Consider the following 24,568-nt stretch of genomic DNA (forward strand, 5'->3'; position numbering starts at 1 on the left):
GGAATTTCGAAATTTCAAATGGAACCCTGAAATTTTTTGTATTTTTGGATTAATAAATGAAGATTCACCGAAACACCAAGGAAAAGAAAGAGAAGAGCATGATTAGAGTGGGAAGATGATAAAGTAGGCTAGAAACAAACTTTGTAACGTTGCAAATTTAGAGTTGGAATGTAGCAATTCGTATACTGCAATGAGGAAGAGGAAGAAGAATCTCAATCGAATTTTAAAAATTGTTAGAAAAACAAAAATGTTACATATTACTAATACATTCTTCTTTACATTCTTATAATATGATATTAAAACATTAGTAACAGCGTCAACGGAAATTTTATATTAGGTACTTGAATTTCACTTTTTCATAATACATTGCAAATGGTATGTGACATTGCAATGTATGGAAAAATAAAATAGAAAGGCGTAAACGAAATCAAACGAAATTACTTTATTAGCCTTAATTTGGAAGTATTATTATAGATATATATTGACGTTCATTCCAAGTAGACTATAAATCTTAGTATTACAGGAAAGTCAAACGTAACGCAATCAAAATGAAATAAACAAATCATTGAGAAACTTAACTCTAAAATATTTGTATGTCATCGAATATTATTAAAAATAAATATCGTATATAATTCAAACTAATCACAATTTATAGTAAATAAATCGTGACTATTTTAAATATTTTAGAATTAAGCTTCTCAATATTTTGTTTATTTCATTTTGATTGCGGTTTAACTTTCCTGTAATTCTAACTAGGAGATGGCCACATGTTCGGGTCTCGAATTCTAACGAAACTTGGCGAGCACGTAGCCCTAACACAAACTGATTCTTGTCCAAATAATAGGACCCGTTTCTCAAGCGTTTCCGAAAAACGGGCCTCTGAAAATTGACTGTTTATCTTATAATATCCAACGAATGAGTTTAATATCGATAGCTAAAGCATACAGAACAAGCCCGACGAACGCATTGCAAGTAATTTCAAACATTCTACCACTAGACCTAAAAGTTATAAAATTATATTGGAAATACCAACTTTTAGGTCAAAGGGCAAACAGCATTCAAACTCCTATTGTCCATGCTTCTATGGAGGAACTTATAAAAGACATCCAGAACTACGGCCTGGACGCACAGCAAAAGGCTAACATAGTTCACCCTGCTGAACCAAACCCGGAAATTACCGAGGCACCAGCAATAAATGACAAAACGTACAATGTGTTTACTGACGGGTCGAAATCTGTCGAGGGAGTTGGGTGTGCATTAGTTGTTAATAACACTTCCGGAAAATCAATTTACCAGGCCGGCTTCAAGCTAGGAATGCAATGCTCAAACAACCAAGCCGAAAGTTTGGCTATTTTGAAGGCGTTGCAATATATCAGAGACAAGCCGATGTTCAGAAATAAGACAATACGTATCAACAGCGATAGTAAAACGGCCCTAGCCCAAATCAGGAAACTACGCACAAAGTTAACAATAGTTCAAGAAACTATCAACCTTCTGATGCTACTTAGAGGAAAAGGGATAAAAATCCTCTTAAACTGGGTCAAAGGGCATTCTGGGATAACCGGAAACGAACGAGCCGACCTACTTGCAAAAAAGGCGGCTAAGGCAGACATACCCATCTCTCTCAACACCCTTCCATCGAGCCTGGTCAAGTCCCAACTAGACAACATCATGACTCAACTCTGGCAACAGAGGTGGGAAGCAGATAAAAACAGGCAGACTTGCCTTCAAATTTTTTCCAAGTATCCAGGACAGGAGGCACATGTCTTTTTACCATCCAAACTTCATTACCACCCAAACCGTTACAGGGCACGGGAACTTCAAGGCATACCTGAAACGTTTCCTGAACAAAGGGAATGGGAAATGCCCTTGTGCCCTAGCTGACGATCAAGATGTGCAGCATATCATCTTTTTGTGCACTAAATACAAACACGAAAGAGGAATTTTAGCGAGCACTCTGTATGACCATGGTTTTCACTGGCCATGCCAGTCGAAAGCCTTTTTCACCAGTCAAAAGACCTTACAGGCTCTTGAAACTTTCATCAGAGCAACGGACATTCTAAAGTATAACAGCTAGGCGGTACATACATATTTGCTTTGGCCCCATGGCAAGACAGCTGTTGGGGGCCTCTTCTCATATACTGGCTGTATTGTACATACGCTTTCTTTTTTTTGTTACCTCCAAAGCCATGGAAGCCTTGTCTTGTGTACACACGCAACTGTATTAATTTGTTTTGTTTTATTTTATTATGTTACCTCCTAAGCCATGGAGGGCTTTGTCTGTTTTCCCCCCAAGAGGCTGTTCATACGCGTTTTGTGTGTTGAGTACCAAGGCAAGTTAGCCGTTATGGGGCTCCTAATGCCTCAAGTTGTAGAGGCTGTCATTCTGTACACAACTATATGTTTGTAATTTGTATTCATTGATGCTATACAATTGGCTCTCGGGTGGCATACTGTAGTCTCATATTTCACACTTTCCTGTCATTCTTTTCTTTTCTTCATTCTTCTAACTTCTATAACTCTTCATATTTCTCTTTCCAAGGCTATACCTATTGGTGGAGGCCTTCTAATCCTTTGGTAAATGTAAATGTTTATCTTATGTCTTTGGAAGTTTCACTTTTCCTTGTAATTTCGATCCGAGTGGATAAGACATTAGGCGCAGGAACTACACGTTGTAGGTTAGAGCCGTTGTAATTATGTATTTTTTTCTGTTTTTAATATGTAACAAAATTATTTTATCGTATCATTAGCATTATTATAACTGTTGTTATTATTCACGTTTAAAGCTTATAAAACAAAAAATTAAAATCGTGACATCATTTCCCATTCAGTGAAACGAAGTTTCTGATGACTTAACTCTTATTTCTTCATTTTAAATATTTATTTTCGCTGCTGGTTACATACTATGTTAGCTCATCAATTCATCAGAAACGAAAGTTATTATTTGTAGAGCAGTCTAGAAAACTTTATCTAATTTCACAATATGTTTTTATCTATAGGCCTAATTGATTTGATAGTTGGTATGCATTTACTTTGCTCTTAAGTTGAATAAACACTGAAATGCCAATTGGGTTATATATATATATATATTATATTATATATGAATCACTATAAATATTCGATAGCATTTTACTTTGATAACATGAAGATCATGTTAAAATAATAAGAACTCAAGAAAATCATAGAAACTTAAATACTGTTTTATTTGGTAGCTAAATCAAATGAAACAGTAATTTCTAGTATTTTTAACTTTATAGATATATTGTTGAATCTTCAACAGTGGTCACCTCACAACAACGGCCACTTCTAAACGGCGGTCATTTCTTCAAAATGTTTCTTTTTGAAACGAATACAAAAATAACGTCTGAACAACTGCCATTTTTTATGTTTCTGTCAATGACCGTTGTTCGAAAAGTTTGTCTGTATTTAACTAACAACAAATATGTATAAAATAATAAACAATAAGATCTAATCGATTTTCTTAATACAGTAGGACTGCCATATGCGGATTCGTCAACTCGGTTTTAGGTTTACGCTATTGACAATTTAAAAACAAAACAATGGAAAATACTCGAAATAAAAATATTTTAATTTCGCGCAAAGTCCGCGCCATTTTCCAAGATACGGTACATGAAGTCCTGCAATATTTCGCTTAGTAACGCTCATTTATTTATTTTTATTCTTGTTCTGGAAACGATTTGATGTGTCTTATTTCTTTGTTTTGCTGTAATCACCGGGAGCAGCATCAGTTTTAGTACAAATTACTGTCACAAGGCGGGAAAATTTCCCTAATTTAACATCCTTGGGGGAAAATGCGGTTATTAAGGAATTGACAGATATTTGCATATGTTATTTATTTTACTTTGAGGCTAATGTCAGCCTGATTTCCCGTCCGCCGTTTTTAAAGGGCGTCATGGAAGTGCAAAAAATATACGGATACAAACGCAAAAAATATATCTGGTTAAAATAAACAAAATTAGATACGATGTATATACAGTACACTTGGAATCCGATATAATGCGGATCTCGTTCAAAATATCGACCCGCGTTATAAGCGAGTATCGAGTGCCGTTACTAAACATTATAGTTAGATATAGACTTGTGACCCGATAGAACGCTTTCTTATTTCTTATTTAGGCTAATTTCTTTTTATAAATGTATATAGCCTATATTTGACTTGCAACGTCTTGATGCCATTGGACAGTACGTTATATCCAGAGATCCCAGGCTCGACGTCTCGAGTGTATATCTTTATTTCTTTTAAAAGTAAGATATGTTCATTATCTTTTTATTTGTCACGAGATGTTATTTTTTTCCCGATGAACTATGACTGACTGCATAAATAATTTATAATCATTTTTACGAACTCACATTTTGTTATATCGAGGTAAAAGACGATTTAAAAATTTCTCGGAACAAAATCTAGTTAGTTATTAAAAATATAAAGGAATACCATTAAATATATGTTATGTAAATATGGGGTAAGAATATAAAACCAGGAAGATAACTTCAGAAGAAACACCGAAAAAAGTAAGTCTCTTTATAATTTGCCTCTTACTCTATGGGATCCCGGACCTCATAAGGAAACTCTTTTCCCCTGCTCCGCCACCAGGCACTACAGGGTTCGAGAGACTATGCCTTAATCATGGGCCTTGGTCTCTTACCCGAAGGTAGTCACTGACTCTTTTACTTTTAGTTGGGGCGCCAACGGCTTCTCCTGAGCTGTCATCCGCCCTCTTAGCCCCAACTCACTAACATTGGCATAACTTTTATTTGTTTGTGCGGTTTTCACCGCATATTCTTGCTCTGTCAAGATTTGTTATGCGGCATGCTCCTTTGCCGCAATTGATAAAACGTACAGACTTATCGTAATTGATAATCCCAAGCATTAAATAGGGCACCTTTCCCTACAAGAAGAGGGTGCCCAGCCCAATGCGTCCATTGGGCTCATAGATCGAAAAGATCTGAGACTTTAACCATCAATTCCTTTAGTTTCAATAAGTTTCCTTCACTTGCTGCTAGCGTTCGAAGTACTTGTTCAGGCGGCTTGGACCAGTCGACTTGGTCAGCCCCTCGGCGGAAATCCTCTGTGAGAGGACAGTCAAGTACGTAGTGTCTCGCGTCGCCGCGAGGACACCCACAGGAGCAGCAACCATCTCCTTGTCCAAGAATGGACTTGAAGTGGGGAAACCTCCCGTGTCCGGTCAGTATCTGCGTAAGCAACCTACAACAACTCACTGGGGTAAGGCCAACGTCAGGCACGAAGGCGTGGGTCGACCTACCCACCGTACTCTGAGTCCAGCTCTCTTGCCAACTCCTCATCGACCACTGCAGTAGAGTACCTTTTATGTATGTTGCCGAGGGTTCTACCGTCCTCGTTACAAATGGGCCCCTGGCCCCCGCCTTGGCCAGTTGGTCGGCACGTTCGTTGCCCGGGATCCCGATGTGGCCTCGGACCCACCGCAGGGCAACGTGTCGTTCGTGCCTCGCCCTCAGTACCCTACCTCTGATCTCTCGTACCATCTCATCTCTATGATACCCGTCGCTTAATGCCTGAAGCGACGATTGGCTGTCAGAGTAAACCGTGACAGGCTCAGGACCCGGATGTAATAGGATCCACTGGGACGCCCCCGCCAGAGCCACCAGTTCTGCCTGAAACACGGAAGCCTCCTCGTTCAATCTGACTGATTGTGAGTACACATGTACCCCACCAGAATAGACACAAAACGCAGCACCTACTAAGCCACCGTCTTTAGAGCCGTCGGTGTATATTTCAACACCGATGCCTGTCGGTTCACCGACATCCCAGTCTAGTCCAATCCTATGGGCCGGATGGACTTTCAAAACGTCTGCCAAACGTCTCGGTCTGGCTGGGCACATCTGATTACAATGCTTTGCCTCGATGCCCTCCACAGTTGTCCTGTAGAAGGCCGCCTCTTGGCTGACGACCAAGGGCAACGGGAGCAGCCCGGCCAAGACCAGGGCCGCCTCCGTGGACACAGTTCCGTACGCTCTTGTGATCCGCAATGCAGCGGGTCTCTGAATCGAGAGCAGCGTCCTGCTCTGACAGACGTTGGCAGATTCCTTCCACCAAATACCACAGGCGTAGCAGACAACGCGCTCTACACTCATCTTATAGATGGATCGTAGCGCGTGCCCACTAAGGCCGTAATCCTGTCTCGCTAGTCTCGATAGTGCCGCTATCGTGAGGTTTGTCGTTTCTCGAACACTCCTCAGATGTGGCGTCCAACATAGTGTCTGGTCGATGATAACACCGAGGTACTTTAGCTCGCTCACCCTTTGGATGGGGTTACCCCGAATTCGGTATATTGGTCGGCGAGCCAACACACCGGTCCGGGCCACCGTCAGGGCCTCCGATTTCTCGGGGCTGAAGGAGAGCTTATTCAGTTCTCCCCAGCGAACGAGTCGTTCTATTGCTTCGTTGCCGTGGGTTTCCATCTCCTTACGGCTATGGCCGGCAACTACTAACAACAGATCGTCTGCGTAAGCCTGCAGCTGGACTTCGTCCGGTAGGACTTGCCTCAGCGCCGTGTCCGCTAGAACGTTCCAGAGCAATGGTCCGATACAGGATCCTTGGGGACAACCCCTCTCCAGTACCTTCTCGAAACTCATGCTGGGTGTATGGTAAACTACCGCGCGGTCGCTCAGGAAACTCCTGGAAAGCGATACGAGGTTGGTCGGCAGGTTCGCCTTCCGCAGTTCACCCACGATGGATGGCCACCAGACATTGTCAAACGCCCCCACTACGTCCATCGAGATGAGAGACGTGTGGAGACCCTGCTGGCGGTTCTGGTAAACCAGATTGACCGCCCGATGTAATGCTCTGCAGGTAGACAAGTCCGGCCGGAACCCATATTGTTGTGGGTGCAACAGCCCTCTCCGCTTAAGGTGGTAGTACACCCTGTCGCTAAGGATTCTGTCAAGAACCTTCCCTAGGACTGGTAATAGGCTTATGGGCCTATAAGACTTAGGTTCGTTCTTCGGGCGCCTTCCCTTGCGAATGAACACAAGACGCGCCCGCTTCCACTGCACTGGGAAATGACCCAGGAGCAGACACTTCTGATACAGAGTACGGAGCAGGTTAGGACGTTCATGTTGCAGAACTTGTACCATTTCGGCCGTGATTCCGTCATCGCCAGGTGCCTTTCTCTTCCTTAGGTTGCCGATTGTGTGGGCCACCTCAGAGTCAGTTACCGGCTCTGTCGACACGACCTCAAGAACGGGCAACTCCGCATCTCTGCGAAGCCGCCGCTGTTCTTCAGTGTCCTCAGACTGCTCATCGCACGGAAAGTGCGAGCGGAGCAGTACCTCAATCGACTCCTCCTGTGAGGAGGTTAGGGTCCCGTCGGGCTTTTTGATGGGCCCCAAGACCGTACTACGCTTGAACTTGCCCACCACTAGCTTGTAGGGTAGACAGAACGGGTTTTCGTCACTAATTTCCTGACAGAAACTGAGCCATGAGGTCTTCTTAGCATCGTTCAACTTGTACTTGTACTCGGCGTTTGCCTGCTGGAACTCCAGTTTCCTGGTTGCTCGAAGGTCGCTATCTGTACAGCGTTGGAAACGTCGGCGGAGCGCCCTCGTACGCTTCCGTAGGACACTCAGTTCCTGGGTCCACCAGGGAACTGACCGGTGGTTGCTGGGCCTACCGTGCACGAGTGTGCGGTCTCCCGCTCCTCTGACTGCATTGGTAAGAGCGGCCACAGCTTCCTCCAGGTCCTCGACGCTCTCTACTGCTAAGATTTGCGGTTCGATGTCGGCCGTCTTTTTAGCGAGGCATTTGCTAAATCGATGGCGGTTTCCTTCAGTTAGCTTGTAGTGCTTGCTCGGCCACTGGGGCGAGCCACACCCCACCTCAAAAGAGATGAAACGGTGGTCACTACAGCTTTCAGCATCGATCGTTTCCCATTGCGAAGTTAGTCTCAGCATTGCTCCACTAACGATGGTAAGGTCAATCCAGCTTTCGCCCGAAGGAGAGGAGAAGGTAGCGATGCCGAACGGATCGTTCAGCACGTGCCAACCCCACCCCTCCACCGTTTCCTTCATCATGTTCCCGTCAGGATCATCCACTGGGGAGCCCCACAGCGAGTGCTTGGCGTTAAAATCACCGGCCAAGACTACTCTGCAGTGGAGCGGGACAACCCCTTCGAGTTCATTCAGAAGGACTCCCAGATTTAATGACGGCGGGCGGTAACTGGAGACCGCGACCCAAGTGCAGGTGGGCGACCGTATTTCTACGGCCACCACGAGTCGCGAGACGTGGATAGCAAAAGCTTCGACGTTCCTCCGTGTAAGAATAACTGCGGCACGACAGTCGTCCCCTTCATGAGCAAAGACGCTCCATTGTAGCGATAGGCCACTAACCTTTCCTTGTACTAAGTATGGCTCTTGGAGCAGGAGGATGTCAATCTCCCGCTCAACCACTTCTACCCGTAATTGGGCAGTCGCGGCACGACACTTTTCGACGTTAAACTGCAATATTTTGCAGCTACGCTCGTGATCCCTCCCGTTTGAGATAGAGGAGGTATTGAATGTGCAGATTTATAGTTATCCCTTTCTGACCGTAGTCAGTTCGGGCCTGAACTCTTGCGAGCTCCCGTGTATAACACGGGCAGCTGGCACTCATCGCTGAGTGGCCAGTATCCAGCTGCAGGCCGAACTTTTGATTTGCCTTCGTACAATTTATGCACTTAGGCGCTGTGGCCTTACACTCCCGATAGGAGTGGCCCTCGGCACACTTGCTACAAGCCTGAGCTGCCACCGAACAGCTCTTGGCTACGTGATTAAACCCGTAGCATTTGTAGCAACGGGTGATAGCTGTGTACCCTTTCACCCGATTATGAGTCCACCCAACATGAAGTCGCCCCATCTTCAAGAGGGTGTGGTAGACCTTAGGGGAAGCCTCTAGAACCCAATTGACGAGGCCCCCCTTCCCCTTCATAGGGAACCTAGGTTGCAGGTCACCAGTCTGCAACTCTAGGTTATTCTGGGCTTTAATGGTCTCCATTAAAGACTCTAACTTGATGTCCGGGCTGACATCGAAGAGAACTACCCTCGGTCTGCGCTTTTGGGGCAGCCGGCAGTTGACCGCCTCTCGTAGTGCAGCTGGGCCTTCCGTCAATTCCTTTACGATCGTGGGGACGTCCTGTTGCTTCGCTACCTCGAGCAGGACGCCCCCGTTGCGGATTCTTCGAACATTCTTTATGCCGACCCCCAGTTTAGTCGGATTGATGTTCGTCTTCAGTATCGATCTTGTCTGATCGCTATTCATCGTCTTATCCGTCGGGTAGACCAAGAGCGTATGCTCAGTGGCTGGAACCCGACGGGGCTTAGCAGTTGCCCGCGTCCCCTCTTGGTTGCTAACGGGGGCTGGCCGGGCTGTGACAGTCGCATATGTCGCGCGACCACCGGAAACTGCCTTGCCGTCTTTTTTAGGCTCTGGAAGCGTTTGTTTGGGTGTTCGGCGGGCACCCACAAGTTCACGTAAAGTTTTGTTCTCGGCGCGGAGAGAGGCGATCTCGTTCTCCTGCGCCGAGACAATTGCGGCTATCTTACTGAAAAGATGGTAAATAGTGGCGCACGTGGCTTTCTGACAACGGTTGTCAGTACGTGCCAAGAGCTTAGTCAAGTCATCGTGTACTCCATCGAGCGCCACACGCCGCTTTTCAACCGTTTCGAGTTCCTGTGTTTCCACAGGTACTGTTGACGGTGTTTTGGCATTGGCTCCCGAACTTATTTTCTCGGGAGCCGCCACGGTAGGGTCTTGTTTTGCCTTTTTAGACCCGCCTTTGTTTTTGGCAGCCGGTTTCTTTGCTACCACGGCCACCGCAGGTGGAGCAGTTTCTTCTTTTGGCTTATCACCTCCAGATTTCACTGCTTTTCCTTTGGCCGCCAGTGCCCGCTTTTTCTTACGCCTTGTTCTGGCGTTGTCAGGCGCGGGCTGCCACTCGCCGTCCTCGCTAGAGGAGGCGGTTTCGAGTACTTCCCCACTGGGCACAGACGAGTTTGAATCGGTCTCGCTGGCCACAATAGGGATCGACACCTTCAGGGTGTCTTTCGGCCTGTCCCGCTCAGGCTCCCGCTGGTCATTAGCAGGCTTGCGTTTCCGCAAGGCCCGCTTTTCTTGTGGGGGGTCTGTGCTCCCACCTTCAGCGGCTTTAATCGTAATCTCTCCTCCGATAGGTTTGCTGACAACAAAGGAACGGCAGCACCAACAACAACGTCGTTAGTGTTAGTTACTGCACTAGCGGAACACAGAGAATCGGCACAACACTGATTCTTTTCCATTGTATACATTAGATAAATAAAATAAAGAGGGAGACTTCGGGGTGGTCCCGACCTTTCATGGGCGCCCCGACTCCGTTCGGACTTCAGGAAATGCGTTTAAGAGCCTACTCTGGCTTCGGCTTACTGATGGTTCCGTTTTGGCCATCTTATTGCCGGGCCGTCACTGCGTTGGCCCGCTGCCGGGACAGCTACCCATTTAAATGGCCGCCTACCCAAGGTCACCCCAGCCCGGCTGGTTGCTTGGCTTGGGCCGCCCCATCCGCCGTACTAGGAGACTTTCTTCCCACTTCCAGTCCTCCGAGACCATATACGGCCATCCAACGCATCGTCAGGCCTCTAAGCATGGGATCCCGGATTAGGATTGGATAAATGAGATAAGGCAATGCAAGACAGGTGTTTATAGGGTAAACTGGTCACTATTTAGATGTTAGACTGTTAGGCACGTAAAGAAAATTCCATAAGTCAGCCTATTAGCAAGGCGCGAACCCACGATCAGTGTTTGGTGCTTTTATCCACTCGCCCACTGGTGGGCCGAGCGATTACCGTGAGCCTGACGCCTGTTCGTATGAGCCGTATCACGATGATTTAAGGTTTAAATTAGAGTAAGATATTTAATACAACAGAAAACGCTCGTATTTTGTTTAATACTTAATTTTTTCGAGTGAAATTTAGCTTCTATTAAAAAAGGCCACAAAGTCAAATGTCCTACCAGGAAATTCTCGATTTTCCGGTGACTAGTCCACCACTGTGTGATAGACGTAATTTATTTCGCACATAACTAATACTTAACAATATAAGTTACCAATTGTATTGTTAATCATATGTGAAATAAATTACATCTTTCAAAATTACTTTTTATTCAAATTCAGAGAATTTGAATAAGAAGTATGGAATCTGCTTATCAGGTGTTTCGTATTTAGCCTACGAAGTAATCCTGAGTATACAGGTTTAACTAGACTTGCAACATAAATTTATCTCATAATTCAAATATCCTAGATTTTACGTATATTTATAATTAATACTTTCATAAACCTTATAATTCCGTTAGTTTAATACAGCTATCTTGCATTAGTTTTAATTCGCCTATAATATAAAGGATATTTTAAAGACTAGATTAAAAGGATGTTATAAAGGCTAAAAGGATATTTAATGGCATATTTTTGGAGGTGATTTTGTCATATTTCTGTCGTAACAATCATATTGTTATCATACAATTGTAATCATTACATGTATATTGTATGATTACATTAATATGTAATCATACAATTTACTCTACATTCGGTATTGTTTATAAAATATGAAACTATCACCTCTTTCTCAGCAACTGCAACTAATTATATCAACACGCCTGAATTTTTTGCCCAGCAACAATTATTTTATTTCTCAAACGTTTTCAATCTACTTATTATAGGCCATATTCAGGCTAACGATTACCGTTCCAAAATGAAAAGCAACGTTTTTCAAATGCGTTTCATTTTAAATTTAAAAGATTTACAATAATTGTATATATTAAATAAATGAAAAAAATAAATAAATAACAGTAAATAAAATACAATTAAATAGCATAAATAAATAAACACAGTAAACAATGCTAAGTATAACTACTACAAGCTTTAAGGGTTTTTAATTCCCATGCTTTTTCTATCATTTACAGTACTTCCATGCTGTTGGAAGCGCATTAGCGAAAGCGCTTGGCATTTAGGCAACGGTTTTCCATTTACCGTTCCAGATTATACACATTCACATGTGAATGTGTATAGTCTGGAACGCAAAATAAATGGTGTCCCTTTTGGGCAGACTTGTCTTCAATTTTGTTAATAATAATATCTCCATCGGACGGAAAAAAAATTTACAAAAATAAATATTTAAAATCAAATCAATATAATACCCAAAAACTATTTTTAAATTGTTAAAGTAATACTGTTAAATTACATAACTATAACAAGACAATCCCGTATGTTGAAATCCCGAGAAATCGAAACCCCCAAAGATTAGAAGGAGAAAAATAGATATTCATCGCGAAGCAGGACTTCAAAATATGGCCTCTTTTACGCTACGAAATCTCGGATTAGGATTGGATTAATGAGATAAAGCAACGCAAATACATGGGTGTCTATAGGGTAAACTGGTCCCTATTTAGAATGGAAATGATCGTGAAAGTCGGCCAGCTCATATGGACTACCTCCGTGCAATTGCCCATAATCTTTTCCTGTAATATGCTTTTTCGTATGTTGATTTTTTTTTTTTTTTAAATTTTCAGCATTGATTTTTATAACCCGTAATTCTGTATATTTGATTTTAGCTATCAGATATTTAGATATTATGTATTAATGTAATAATAGTCAATATGTATATTATGTACAGTAGATACATATTGACTATTACTGTTATTAAATATTTTATGTATAAAAGGGGATATGAAATGTTCTGTCACGCATTTATATGTTTTTCAATAAATTTCGTTTAAAAATATAAATAATAATAAATGTTTAAAAGATTAAAGTCTCGAAAATATAATCCTGGAAAATATTTCTTTTCCAGGATTATATTTTCGAGACTAATCTTTCGGGATTTGACCCTTTCGGGATTATGGTCGGCACCGGCTACCAGCAGCGTAACGAGGGAAACCTTACCTCCAATTGACTGCCACGTGAAATTTCCCGGGTTTTATTCATGTGTCTAACCCCGAATTGGGGCCAGTTTCTATGCAAACCATCCCCGGTTGATCACCCATGCGTCGCATTGCCTTAAGGAGGATGCACACATGCGGCGCGGCAAGAAAAAGCGGCAGAACGACGTCACTTTTTCTGGCCGCAGAAGTCGATTTTGTGCCACTTTTCTCGTGCCGCAAAAGTTGGTTGAATTCTATCTTTTGCGGCGACCGCCGCCAAGACGCGTTTCTATCAGCCAATAACAGCTCTTCTGGTAATCACGTGAGAAAATACAATCACGTGTTGTTTTAATGGCGGAAAGTTCGACGCGGTTAACCGAGATAACTAACACCAGAATAAAGAGGAAAGGATAATAAATTTAACACAAGTAATCATATATAATTTAATTCAAAGAATAAAACAACCGAATCTTACTCGAAATAGTATTTTTTATCGAGAGATCTTAATCGAGGAATAAGCGTGTTTTGTACACCAGTTCTTTCTCGATCCAAGAAAATATCTATAACGCAAAATCTTCGTTCGGATCTTCGACAAAATCTTCTAGCTAAGTAAAGCAAGCCGTACAAAACAAAATTTGTAAACACATGGATAGCGGCAATGTAGGTATCGTTTCCATATTGAATACTGAACGCATGCGCCGAAATGTAAGCGGATTGCCGCTTGTGTGGTTGTGCTGCCGCGCAGTGAAGTTGCATTTGCAACACCGCTTTTCCTTGCCGCGCCGCATGTGTGCATCCTCCTTTATACGATCAAAGCCAAGCCAAACTATTTGAGAAAAATGAATAAAAGTTGAATATCGAAGTATTTATTTACGCAAATCGAAAGACTGTCTGAATGTTTATATATCATAAAATTTCTATTTTTATCATAAAAATTTATATTTATTTAAGATTATTTTTAATACAAGGGTTTATCTTTGAAGTAACATTTTCAAAATCGTATGACGAGAACGAATAGCTGTAAAGATACGTTTCTCACGTCAAAGGAAATTGGCCAATTGCTAAAATTTCGAAATGAATGAATGTACCGGATACATTTTAAATAACTTCAGAAACTGATATTTTTCAGAATATAATCATTTTCTCTTGTCATTAGTCTTGTCCTTATTCATCATTTCAGCAGTATTCAGTTAATCAAGAGGAAAAAATTACCGTATCAAGTTTCTTTCCATTAAATTTTATTTGTCCGATTTCTACATTAAAAGATATTTACTTCAACAAGGTAAGTTCAATAAATTAGCCTATTAATCAATTGCCCTAATTTTTGTCTATGAGAAACTGATCCCTATTTTGGACACGTGTAGAATAACCGAAAACCCCAGGTGGCCAGTCCATTGGTCAGGCGACCAACTTGTTGATTTTATTCACTCGACCACTGATGGGCGAATAGACTTGATCACTCATTAAGTTGTTCTGGACGTTTAAGACATATTATGTCTCTACATAATATGAAATTTCTTCCGGAAAATTTTTTTGAAATTGAGGAAGGCCATGAGTCGCAGTGTGCCGATTTCTCGCATAAATCGCATATTTTTATTTATTAAGGAACGGCCGCATTTAAAAATGAAATCAGAAATGACGCTACAATACAAGTAGGCTATCCGTGAAAAATCATGTAAGTTGTTAGCTTTGGTTTGAATCTGAATTCCTCATGCCGTGGCCGAGTGGATAAAACCTCCGACCACTGGTAGTTCGTTGCTGATTTGTGCCTGAATAATGGGATGGACACATGGCATTTCCCGAGTTTTCTCACGTTAGTAGCACCTAAATAGGGACCAGTTTTTACTCTAAAAGACCTCCCGGGTGTCAACCTCCTCGACAGATCACCCACGCGTCACATTGCCGTAATAAATTAAGTAAAACCAAACCAAATCGAATTCTTCATTACACCATGAAAATTTTGTCGCACAATCATCCCAATGCTTATTAACTGTTTCTTTTTTTTTTTTTTTTTTTTTTTTTTTTTAATTTTCTGTTTTGCGGGTACCAAGAGGGCCTTATTTTTAACAAACTCATTATGGCCTTCCAATAATGAGGTGGCTCACTCTCGTTCCCGCAGAGCGGTAGGCTGCCACTTTAGTCAGTCATTCAGCAGTCGGTTTGGATTACTACTCTTACAGTATAATTTTATTAATTATTCCTTGTTAAACGCGTGAGAAAAAGGATGACAGAGTTCTTTTAATCTAGATAACGACGTTGAATGTTGAATCTAAAACAAATTTTACTAAATTATAGATCGAAGAATAAATTTAGAAATAAAAATTTATTACATGTTTTTATTTACTTATTAATTTGAAAACATGAAATCGTTAGTTTATTTAATTCAGTCATTTTTTCCTGTAAATTATTTCATAATCCTGGTAATCACCTAATAACTTTTCTATTTCATTGAGGAATCCGGATCCGAATGCAATATGGCCTTGCCTGATTTTTTTATAGATCCATAGGTTTTCGAACCTAAAATAATTTTAAGTTAATATGTGAGTAAGAATGTAAATAAAGTTTGTAAAAGTATTTCGAGTTATATGAAGCAATGTGTACAGTTTACAGTAGATACAGATAATTAAAAATAGTCATGAGCCGCATGACATCTGTTCGAATAACGTCCAACCATATAAAATTCTTTGGTTCCATAGGTCTATTATAATAATAGAGAACAAGGTTATAATATTGGAGAAGGAGAAATTTTGATCACTGGAAATCTTGGGGGACGTTGGCCTAATATGGAAGAGAATGTTTAAGGTTTAGTTTAGATTGATGAGATACGGCGACATGTGGGAGATCAACCACATCCCGGAAGGACTTTCTGTGGGAAAATGGCACCTCAATATGTAAAACAAAAAAACCGGAAAACTCCACATGGTCAGCTCGCGAATCATGCGATTAACTATGAAGTGTTCAGTGGTTTTATCCGCTCGGCCACTCGAAATCAGTAATAGAGGTAATTGAGTCACTGGTAGGCATACGTTACTTGCAGCCAGATGTTTGTTTTTTATGACTTTGTCAGTTACTTTTTCGAAACTATTCCGTAGACCTTATAAATATAGGATGATAATCACAGATATATCAGGAATATCACAAATATTGTTAGTGATGAAAAATGAAATTCATTATACTTTCAAAATAATAATATTATTAATTCTATTTTTATTTTCCAAAGTTCAATCGACGGACGGAACGAATTTGAAAGTTATTTTTCATTTGTCGATTGAAAGGATGACGAATTCGAAAGTCGAAATATCGTTAAATCAAGATAATTTTTTAGATATGTGACTGCAATCATTACTAATATTTTTTTTTATATCTCAATTAATGTAGATACGTTTCAAAACTACCAAGATATCACGCGAAAGATTATTTCCACGAACGGTAAAAATTCCGAAAATGATAGCAATTTTGATTGTACAAAGTAAAAAGAGCAATCTTTAATTGTAAATGAAGACGAGAATGCCTTGTACTCTGACAGAATGAGACTTAATTAAAGAATACCTTTCTGTACTTTTTATTGTTACATTATTATATGTAATTCAATTGATAACATGTAGCTAAAATTAATTTAAGTTTACAAAATTTTCGTCTGAAATATTGCTATATTACTGAGAATGAAATGGTTAAGGACTAGGGCTACCGCTCGGGGACCACAAAAATCAAATCCGGGAGAGCAACCTTTTCAGGAATTATTCATGGATCGTAAGTCCTGGATTTGTCAGTCTCCATCCCTCACCGCTTAGTGCCATTGTGTGCCTGGCCAAATCACGATGGATATGAAAAAACGCTCTCTTAGTGTCCACAAGGCAAAACAAAAACGAAAAAGCGAGTAAGAATGTAAATAAAGTTCGTAAAAGTATTTCGAGTTATATGAAGCAATGTGTACAGTTTACAGTAGATACAGATAATTAAAATTAGTCATGAGCCGCCATTATAAATTCTATTCATAATTTCACAAACATTTAATTAATTCTTTTTCACCTCGTTCCATTTTTCGAATCATGTTTAGTGGTTTCGTTCATTCGGCTATTGCCGAATGAACGAAACCACTAAACATTGGTAATTTTACGCGGGTTCGCGCCTTATCAACGGACTGGTGGAGTTTTTCGGTGGTTAATTTGCATGTCTAATACGTAAATAGGGGGCTAGTTTCTCATTGAAAGTCCTCCCTAGCAGATCGCCCAGATGTTGCATTTGTCTTATCTCGTTAATCCAATTCAAATTTAATAAAATAGAATAAAGTCAGGTATTTTCCTATTCGAAATTAAGTATTTTGAATTCAACTAGAAAGAATTTCGTAGAAAAGTTTTGCAAGCTAAAATTACCCGAGATAACATATTTCCACATAAGCTGTTTTATCTATTTTGTTGTTGATATTTAAAGAGAGAAACTATTGAAAAATTGTTGATAATGATATTTATTATTCTACTTTATAACAAAGAAATAATATCGGCAAACTTTATCAGGAAAATAAAATAAACTACAAACGAATTTGAAAGGTAAGTAATAGTCATTCTTATTTTACGCTCAAGTTTTAAAAAAGTTTTACTTATTTTATATTTTCTACTTTTTTCATTAATATATACATATGAGCTGCAATAAAAACTACTTTTAAAAAGTAACTTATCTGTTCTTACAAAATCGCGACCGAGTGGATAAACCCACTAAACATTGGCAGTTTGTTGAGGGTTTGTATCTCACCAGTGGGCTGGCCGCATGGAGTTTGGCGGACTTTCTTTACGTCTCTAATATCTAAATAATGACCATTTTCTATAGAAAGTTCTCCAGGAAAGCATTTTTCCTTGGCAGCATCCGAGTGTTGCGTTGTCTTATCCCAACGATCCGATCCCGTTCTTACAAAATTCAAAAAATTTTGTGTCAGATTTAAAAGTGTCGAAACAAATGATTTAATTGGTTTGTTGGAATACAGCAATGCAACACGCCAACGGGATCTTCCTACGGGAAACTGGCCCATATTTAGGTGTTAGAGAGATGAAGAAAACCCCCCCAAAAAAACTTTACTTGGCAGCCCGTTGGTGAGGCGCGAAACCACGACTAGTGTTCACAAGTGAACGTCGAAACATATGACTTATTCAAATTTTCCTAAACAGTAATTATTTTAAAAAATCATAGCATTTTGGATTTGATTTTACCCTGCTGCGAAAAGTTAATGATTTTTCTTAATTTTTGATGAAATTGAGCAAATTATTGCAAAATTTTAAGCATTTGATCGTTAATTTTAAATAAAATCTCTTTCTATTACAATTAAAAATTTGTGCGTGAAGCAGACTATTTCTGTGACTTATTTTTTATTAAGAGAAATAGAAATAGTGTGCTTTATTTCTTTTTTGCGAATCATTTTACCCTTTAAAAATTCTTGGAATTTTTAAAGGGTAGCCCGTTCCGGGTATATCGAGCTCCGTCTTTTAGCACCCTAAAAAACCACAAAAATATCTTAAAAAATAAACTGTTCGTTAATTTTTCATCATTGGTAAAGTTGTATTAATTTAATGACACCAAAATTATATTGCAATTCGGTGAAATATTTATCAATCAGAATTTCCAAGAGGAAGTTCCAACTGTCTCTTTTGTATTATTGGGCTGCAATTTGAAAAAATTGTAGAACTGTAAATTCCCACTGTCGTCCGTCTGTCATTCCTAAATCTCGATAACGGAGTTAGATAGATAAAAGACGAGACTAGATGTGGAAACCTTAGTGGCAGGAGGCCCTGATTAACTATATACGAACTTTCACTGAAAACTGTTAGTCGTGTTATTTCGATTCAAAAATTTTACCCTTAAAGGTGTTAGGTACATGATAAACACCTTTCAGGATTTATATCATCGATTCTATTGTTAAAGGAAAAGTATGATGAACAGGTGCAAGACACTACAGTACTACTGAAATTTGAGGTGGAGAGCATATATTTTAAATTAAATTAATTAAAAATTGCATCCCGGCATTGTGACGCTGTCGCAATTGCTCGTTGATCTTTTATTTTTATATTCTATTGATAGTCGATAAAATAAAATAAATCGAAAGTCAAACAAAATAGTGGATAAATTGTTTGAAGTAGATTAAGAATTTACAATTGGGGTCCTTTAATTTCATGTGAAACTTTGTAAGGCACTTCTGGTATATTTTTCTAGCAACATTAAATTGAATTAATAAATATAATGGTCAGGACAATAATAAAATACAAAAGTAGTCACAAATTATAAGAAACAATAAATATTCTGTACTTTTTCATCACCTCAGGAACACAACAGTCTTTACGGCGGAATGGAGCTTAATTTGAGACTCTTCTCTGCCACAATGTGCTTCAATTGAACTGTCAAGGAGATATAAAATCAGGAGAGAAATGTCCATGTTTCATGGTAGACTGTATTTTCTGCAGGGTTATAAAGAGCAACTAAAAAATTTGATGCAGATTGGTCAAAGCGTAGAATGCTTAGAAGCGTATAGAGAACAGAGATTCTATTTTGCATATATATAGATTAATTTATACAAGAATTTAAAATAATTTTATATCGAAATTTTCAAATACACATAATTGTTATATACAATTTTCTTAATTCAAAAATATAAATGATCGAGCTAAAATAAAATTTAATATTATTCTTATTCATTTTTAATTATAAATAAACACTTAAATAAATGAAAATTATCTTATCTTAGACGTTGAAGATAAACGGACTATATTTTTAGAAAAAATGAAGTTAATTTTTAAATATAAAACAGAGATGTTTGGTTAAACGTGTTGCAAAATTACAAAACTTTTTTTTATTTCACAATATTTATATTACTTTCATGTCTAGAAAATTACATGACGTCATGTAGACGTAGACGTACGTCTATATGAAGTCACAAAAACAAGAATGCCTGACTGATAAACGAAATAATCAGTGTAATCATGATATAAATCTTCGTGCTCAGTTACTACTGGACATTGTCATTCTGTACTTTTGTAAATTAAACCGACCGAGAACGTTTTTACATTTGTTATGGTTATAAATTGATGTTCTACAATTTTTACATTTTTATGTTTGTTTTATCTATTATTATTATTATCATCAGAAACCCATATTGACGTTAGTATTGCAAATAATAAATTCAACGATAAAGATTGCCGATTCTGATACTATAGTAGTTTTGAGGTAAGTCAACTAGACTATAAGAATACCTAGTGAAAAATTAGCTAACCATTCGAATTGTTTGATTAATAATTACTCTGTACTGTACTCTGTGTAATAAGTACAGAGAACGGAATAGTACAGTACGAGTACTTATTACTATAACACAATTATGCAACATTATAATTGTAATTCTGTATAACATATGTATAACACCTAAATGGGGGCCAGTTTCCCCATAGAAAGTCCACCCTCCTTGGTATATCGCTCACGTGTTAACGTTAATTCAATCCAAATTTTTGGGATAAATTAAAAAGTTATAAATATTTTAAAAATGAACAATTTATATAAAAATCGATTGTAATATTAATCATAGCTTTTTATCTTAAGAGTTGTAGTAGTTTATCTATTTTTACACAGTGCCGTCATCTCTGTCTTTAAGAGTAGTTATTTTCTGCTATTGGCCTAACATCTTTTCAGCCCTTTAAGTTAATTTAGAAAATGTAATTTTATTAATATTCTGAAAATTTTTTGATAATTTGTAAACATTATCTTCTGGCAAACATTGAAACTTTAACTAATAAATACTTGCGTACACTTCATATTCAACTTCAAAATTCGAATTCAATTTAGAATTTTATTTGGACCATTTTAGCCTGAATTCTAGAACAGGATCCAAATAAATAACAAATTCTGTTTATGATTTCTTTCATTTTTTGCAGCATGAAGCGAATAAAGCAAGCAATATTTCTATTGTTTATCTTCGATAAGCATTACATTTTTACATAACTAAGGATTAGAGCATTCTTTTTTAAAAGGAATTGTACAATTAAATTTGTAGGCACCTCTCATTGACCGAGTGGATAAAACCTTTGAACACTAATCGCAGGTTCATGTGTGACCAACCGATAGTCTCATGGAATTTTCTGGGTTTCCTTCACTTGTCTAACATTTAAATAGGGACCAATTTCCCATAAAAGTGATAAAAAGGTCTGCCAAAATGCCCTTGGCGGATCGCCTGTTGCCTTACCTTGTACCATGAATTCAACACAAATTTGTAGGCTGTATGTAGTATAATTCTCTGAAAATAACATATACAACAGCCAGCAATATATTCTTTTAAAAATTTACTAAAAAATGTATCATTCAAATGATTTTATTAATAATTTTTACACGTATATTCAAAATTCTTTCTGGTCGCTATGTAATTATACTTATCTCGAAGCCTTATCTCAGTTGTTTCACTCTACAAACTTTGACTTGGAAACTAGCTAGCTTTGGAGTTCATGCTCCAGCTGATAAAATATTGAAAATATTCTTTTATTTAAGATAAAAATTGTAAATTAAAAGAAAAAGTAAATGATAGATAGTTTCATTTTGCTTTTGATATTTATTTTAAAAAAGTAGATACAATTTTTCTTTACTGTTTAAGCCTGGAACACTAAGAGGGGTTCTTTCTCTGTGCCCCTCGTTGATTCGACAGGCTCACAATTGGTGCAGCCGTGTGGTGACAGACGGAGCCAAATGTATCTAGATAACACTACCATGAAAATTTCTGGAGTTCAGCGCCAGTTTCGATCCCTAATCCCTCTAGAGCGGAAGGCTAACGTACTAACTGTCATTTGTGAAACCGAATAAATAATTTATAAAATTTGAAAAAGCTGGAATCTATTAATGTAAAACTGAAACTAAACCAGAAGTTTAAAAATTGAAATTAAAAAAAAAAAAAAAGCTTTATGAATAATGGAAGTTTGCGATTCTCCATGTGATATTTCATTTTAATATATGCAATGTTATAAATACATTTAGGTCTATATGTACCCTGAGAACTATACCCTGATATCATCATTATTTTCATGTTCGCCAGTTCGTCGCCTGTATACAATATAATTCTAAACACCATATTTCATTTTTCACTCTTCGCTCTGTGGGCACTGAAGGGTTTTTCCATATTTATCGTGGTTTCAGCCAGACTTTTTTTTTCAGCCCCTCAGAGCGGTAGGCGAACTCATTAAACGCCAGCGGCTGTTCGTCCGCCATGTTCTCTGGTATTTTCTAAATCTTTTATGAGAGTTTTTTCATGCAAATATTATTTCATTAATTTTTGAATTACTGTATTTAATACATTAAAATAAATTCAGTTTTTCAGTCATTTTTACTTTTATTTTTTACAGATCTAGAATTCTTTATACACTGAGAACATGAATAAAGGAGAATTTATAATCGGAACGCATTTTCGTTCGCTGTATGGAGATTCTAGTGATAACGTTGAAGGAGCAAAAGAACAAATATTAAATGTTAATAATTTGGTAAAACGTAATAAGTTAAGATCGACAGAACCAAAGTAAGTGCATTTAATGGTTTTTCAGTTTTATTTTCTTTAACCCAATAAATAGATGAATTAGATTATATATTACTACAATACCATTTACTGTATTAATTTGTAAACAGAATCTACATCTTAATTTCAAATTAATTATTATATGAAATAAAATGAAAGTATCCTTACGTAATGATACCATTTTAACATATGGGACCTCCTTAGCTCTAATCAGTTATGTCGATGAACCTGTACGACCTTTGTACGAGTAGTTACAAAAGGTTTTCATAGATAATTATATTAAGATAATATGACGTACAGCATTTTAACAATATTTACTGGTTCCAATAGTGCAATTAAAATAGTTTCGAATAGTTGAGGTTTTGTATTACTCGAGATGATTTACGGAAGTGTAACTTGTCAATAAAGACTAGAAAATATAGTACGGTACTGTTTGTTTCACGAATCTTGTAGGTTTTAGAGCAATTAAAATCTCTAAGATTTGTGGTGCTCGAAGCAGGCTCTAGAAGTTTTTAAAATAATTTACTCTGGTAACTCTTTACGAAAACACGCATTTTGAAAAGATTGAAGAAATTTTAATTGTAACCGCCATAAAATTTAATTTCATAATTATATATTTGTATGTGTTTAAGTTATATCAAACATTCTACATTATCATAGGTAGGCCTACTCTTGATTCAATTACCCGAATAATCGGGACTCTACTGTAATAACTTTCGCATTACAATGTAATTAAATTATTGAATAATTATACTAGAATAGTTTAAAATGAACCCTTGGTGACTGTTAATAAGTAGTTTGTTATTAATTGACACCAATAGAAAATAGTTTGGATTAAATTTCTTACATTGGTATCAGCACATTCCAGTGTAAATAGCAATTATAACTACTATTAAAAACAATTCAATTATAAAATGTAATAATAAGCAAAGAATAATTTATATTTTTACTACTTTAAGTTTATTTCACACTCCAGTTGAAAATCACAGCTCTAAAGTATTCTATCTTGTCATTTGAGGTAGAACTGTAAAATAATTATAAAATTTTAACGTTTGAATTATGAAATAATATCAAATTTGAATTTTTTCAAGTAAGTATGGGAGAGTCAACATCAGAAGTGATAATAATGTTTAATTTGGCAAATCAAAAAGTAGTGTTTTTTCTGTACATTTGTCATAAAATAAATTTTAACTGATTGCATCATACAATGTCAAACTTACTGGGATGCAATTTGAAATAATTGTAGACCTATAAATTTCCACTGTCGTCAGTCTGTCCATTTGTCTGTCTTTTCTTAATCTCGAGAATAGAGTTACGTAGATGAAAACAGAGACAATATATAGAAAGCTTAGGGGCAGGAGATCCCGATTAACTATTCACGTTATTTCAATTTAAAAAGTTTTTCATGATGTACACGGGTAAGACGCTGCTAATTTGAGGTAGAGAGGATATATTTTAAATTTAATTGAGTAAAAATATGATTAAAAGTTGTATTCTGGCATTGTGACGATGTAACAATAATTGGAACTAATTGTTTTTTATTTTTTATCTTAATAATATATATAAATTTCGTATTAATATATACAGAATAATTTTTCCAGTAAAACAGTGATCCTTTAAATATTTCATCAAATATACATGTATATATGATACATATATACATGTATATTTGATGTCGTATGTTAAAAGGTCGAGCATGATTCCACTGACTTTCCAAACACCATTGTCAAACTTCTAGTCTTACAGGAAAGTGGCGCTGAACGTCCGACGTACACGTTTTCGCGTTTAAAACTTCGGCCTCAATCTCGCTACTCTTATACAGAGTGGTTATAATTAAATTTGCCCTACTCAGACCTGTCTAGAGCTCGTTCTCGTGGACGTATTTTGATGAAACTTGGTATGGGTCATGGGGAAAAGGAAATTTTTTCTCTAGGGGATAGACATAATAATCTGGTATATAAAATACTTAATTTATTTCATTATATTTTATAATTTATTGTTCTTCACCAATAGGAGAAGAACGAAGAAATAAAAGCTTATTTTAAGAAGGGCTGACAAGTTAACACATTAGAAATTCCTTTCATAATTAGAGTTTCGTAACAATGCCAAATTGAAATATTTCATAT

General features: G+C 37.8%; 2 protein-coding genes across 5 annotated transcripts in view; both read left to right on the forward strand.

Annotated features, from left to right (window-relative positions):
* Positions 1 to 915: 915 nt before the first annotated feature.
* LOC136974573 (uncharacterized) lies at positions 916 to 1,884 on the forward strand. Its single transcript, XM_067269488.1, has one exon. The coding sequence runs from the start codon at positions 916 to 918 to the stop codon at positions 1,882 to 1,884; it is 969 nt and encodes a 322-aa protein (XP_067125589.1).
* A 2,361-nt stretch (positions 1,885 to 4,245) lies between these two features.
* The window catches only part of LOC136974554 (ATP-dependent translocase ABCB1-like), a 42,309-nt gene continuing 21,986 nt past the window's right edge, over positions 4,246 to 24,568 (forward strand). Inside the window, exons 1-2 of one of the 4 annotated variants that reach the window (XM_067269468.1) lie at positions 4,246 to 4,266; positions 22,276 to 22,445. In XM_067269468.1, the coding sequence (XP_067125569.1) occupies positions 22,303 to 22,445 (143 nt within the window). In that variant the 5' untranslated portion in view covers positions 4,246 to 4,266; positions 22,276 to 22,302. Of the gene's footprint in view, positions 4,267 to 14,095; positions 14,202 to 17,226; positions 17,467 to 20,037; positions 20,126 to 22,275; positions 22,446 to 24,568 lie in introns of those variants that run through there. The other 3 variants (XM_067269466.1, XM_067269465.1, XM_067269467.1) reach the window with 3 other exon arrangements.

Source organism: Centruroides vittatus, unplaced genomic scaffold, assembly GCF_030686945.1.
Source record: "Centruroides vittatus isolate TY-2023 unplaced genomic scaffold, ASM3068694v2 contig_350, whole genome shotgun sequence".
NCBI classification, from domain to species: domain Eukaryota; kingdom Metazoa; phylum Arthropoda; class Arachnida; order Scorpiones; family Buthidae; genus Centruroides; species Centruroides vittatus.

Bases quoted from the DNA above. Each gene is read 5' to 3' on its own strand.
- LOC136974573 (XM_067269488.1), top strand. From the start codon at position 916: ATGAGTTTAATATCGATAGCTAAAGCATACAGAACAAGCCCGACGAAC.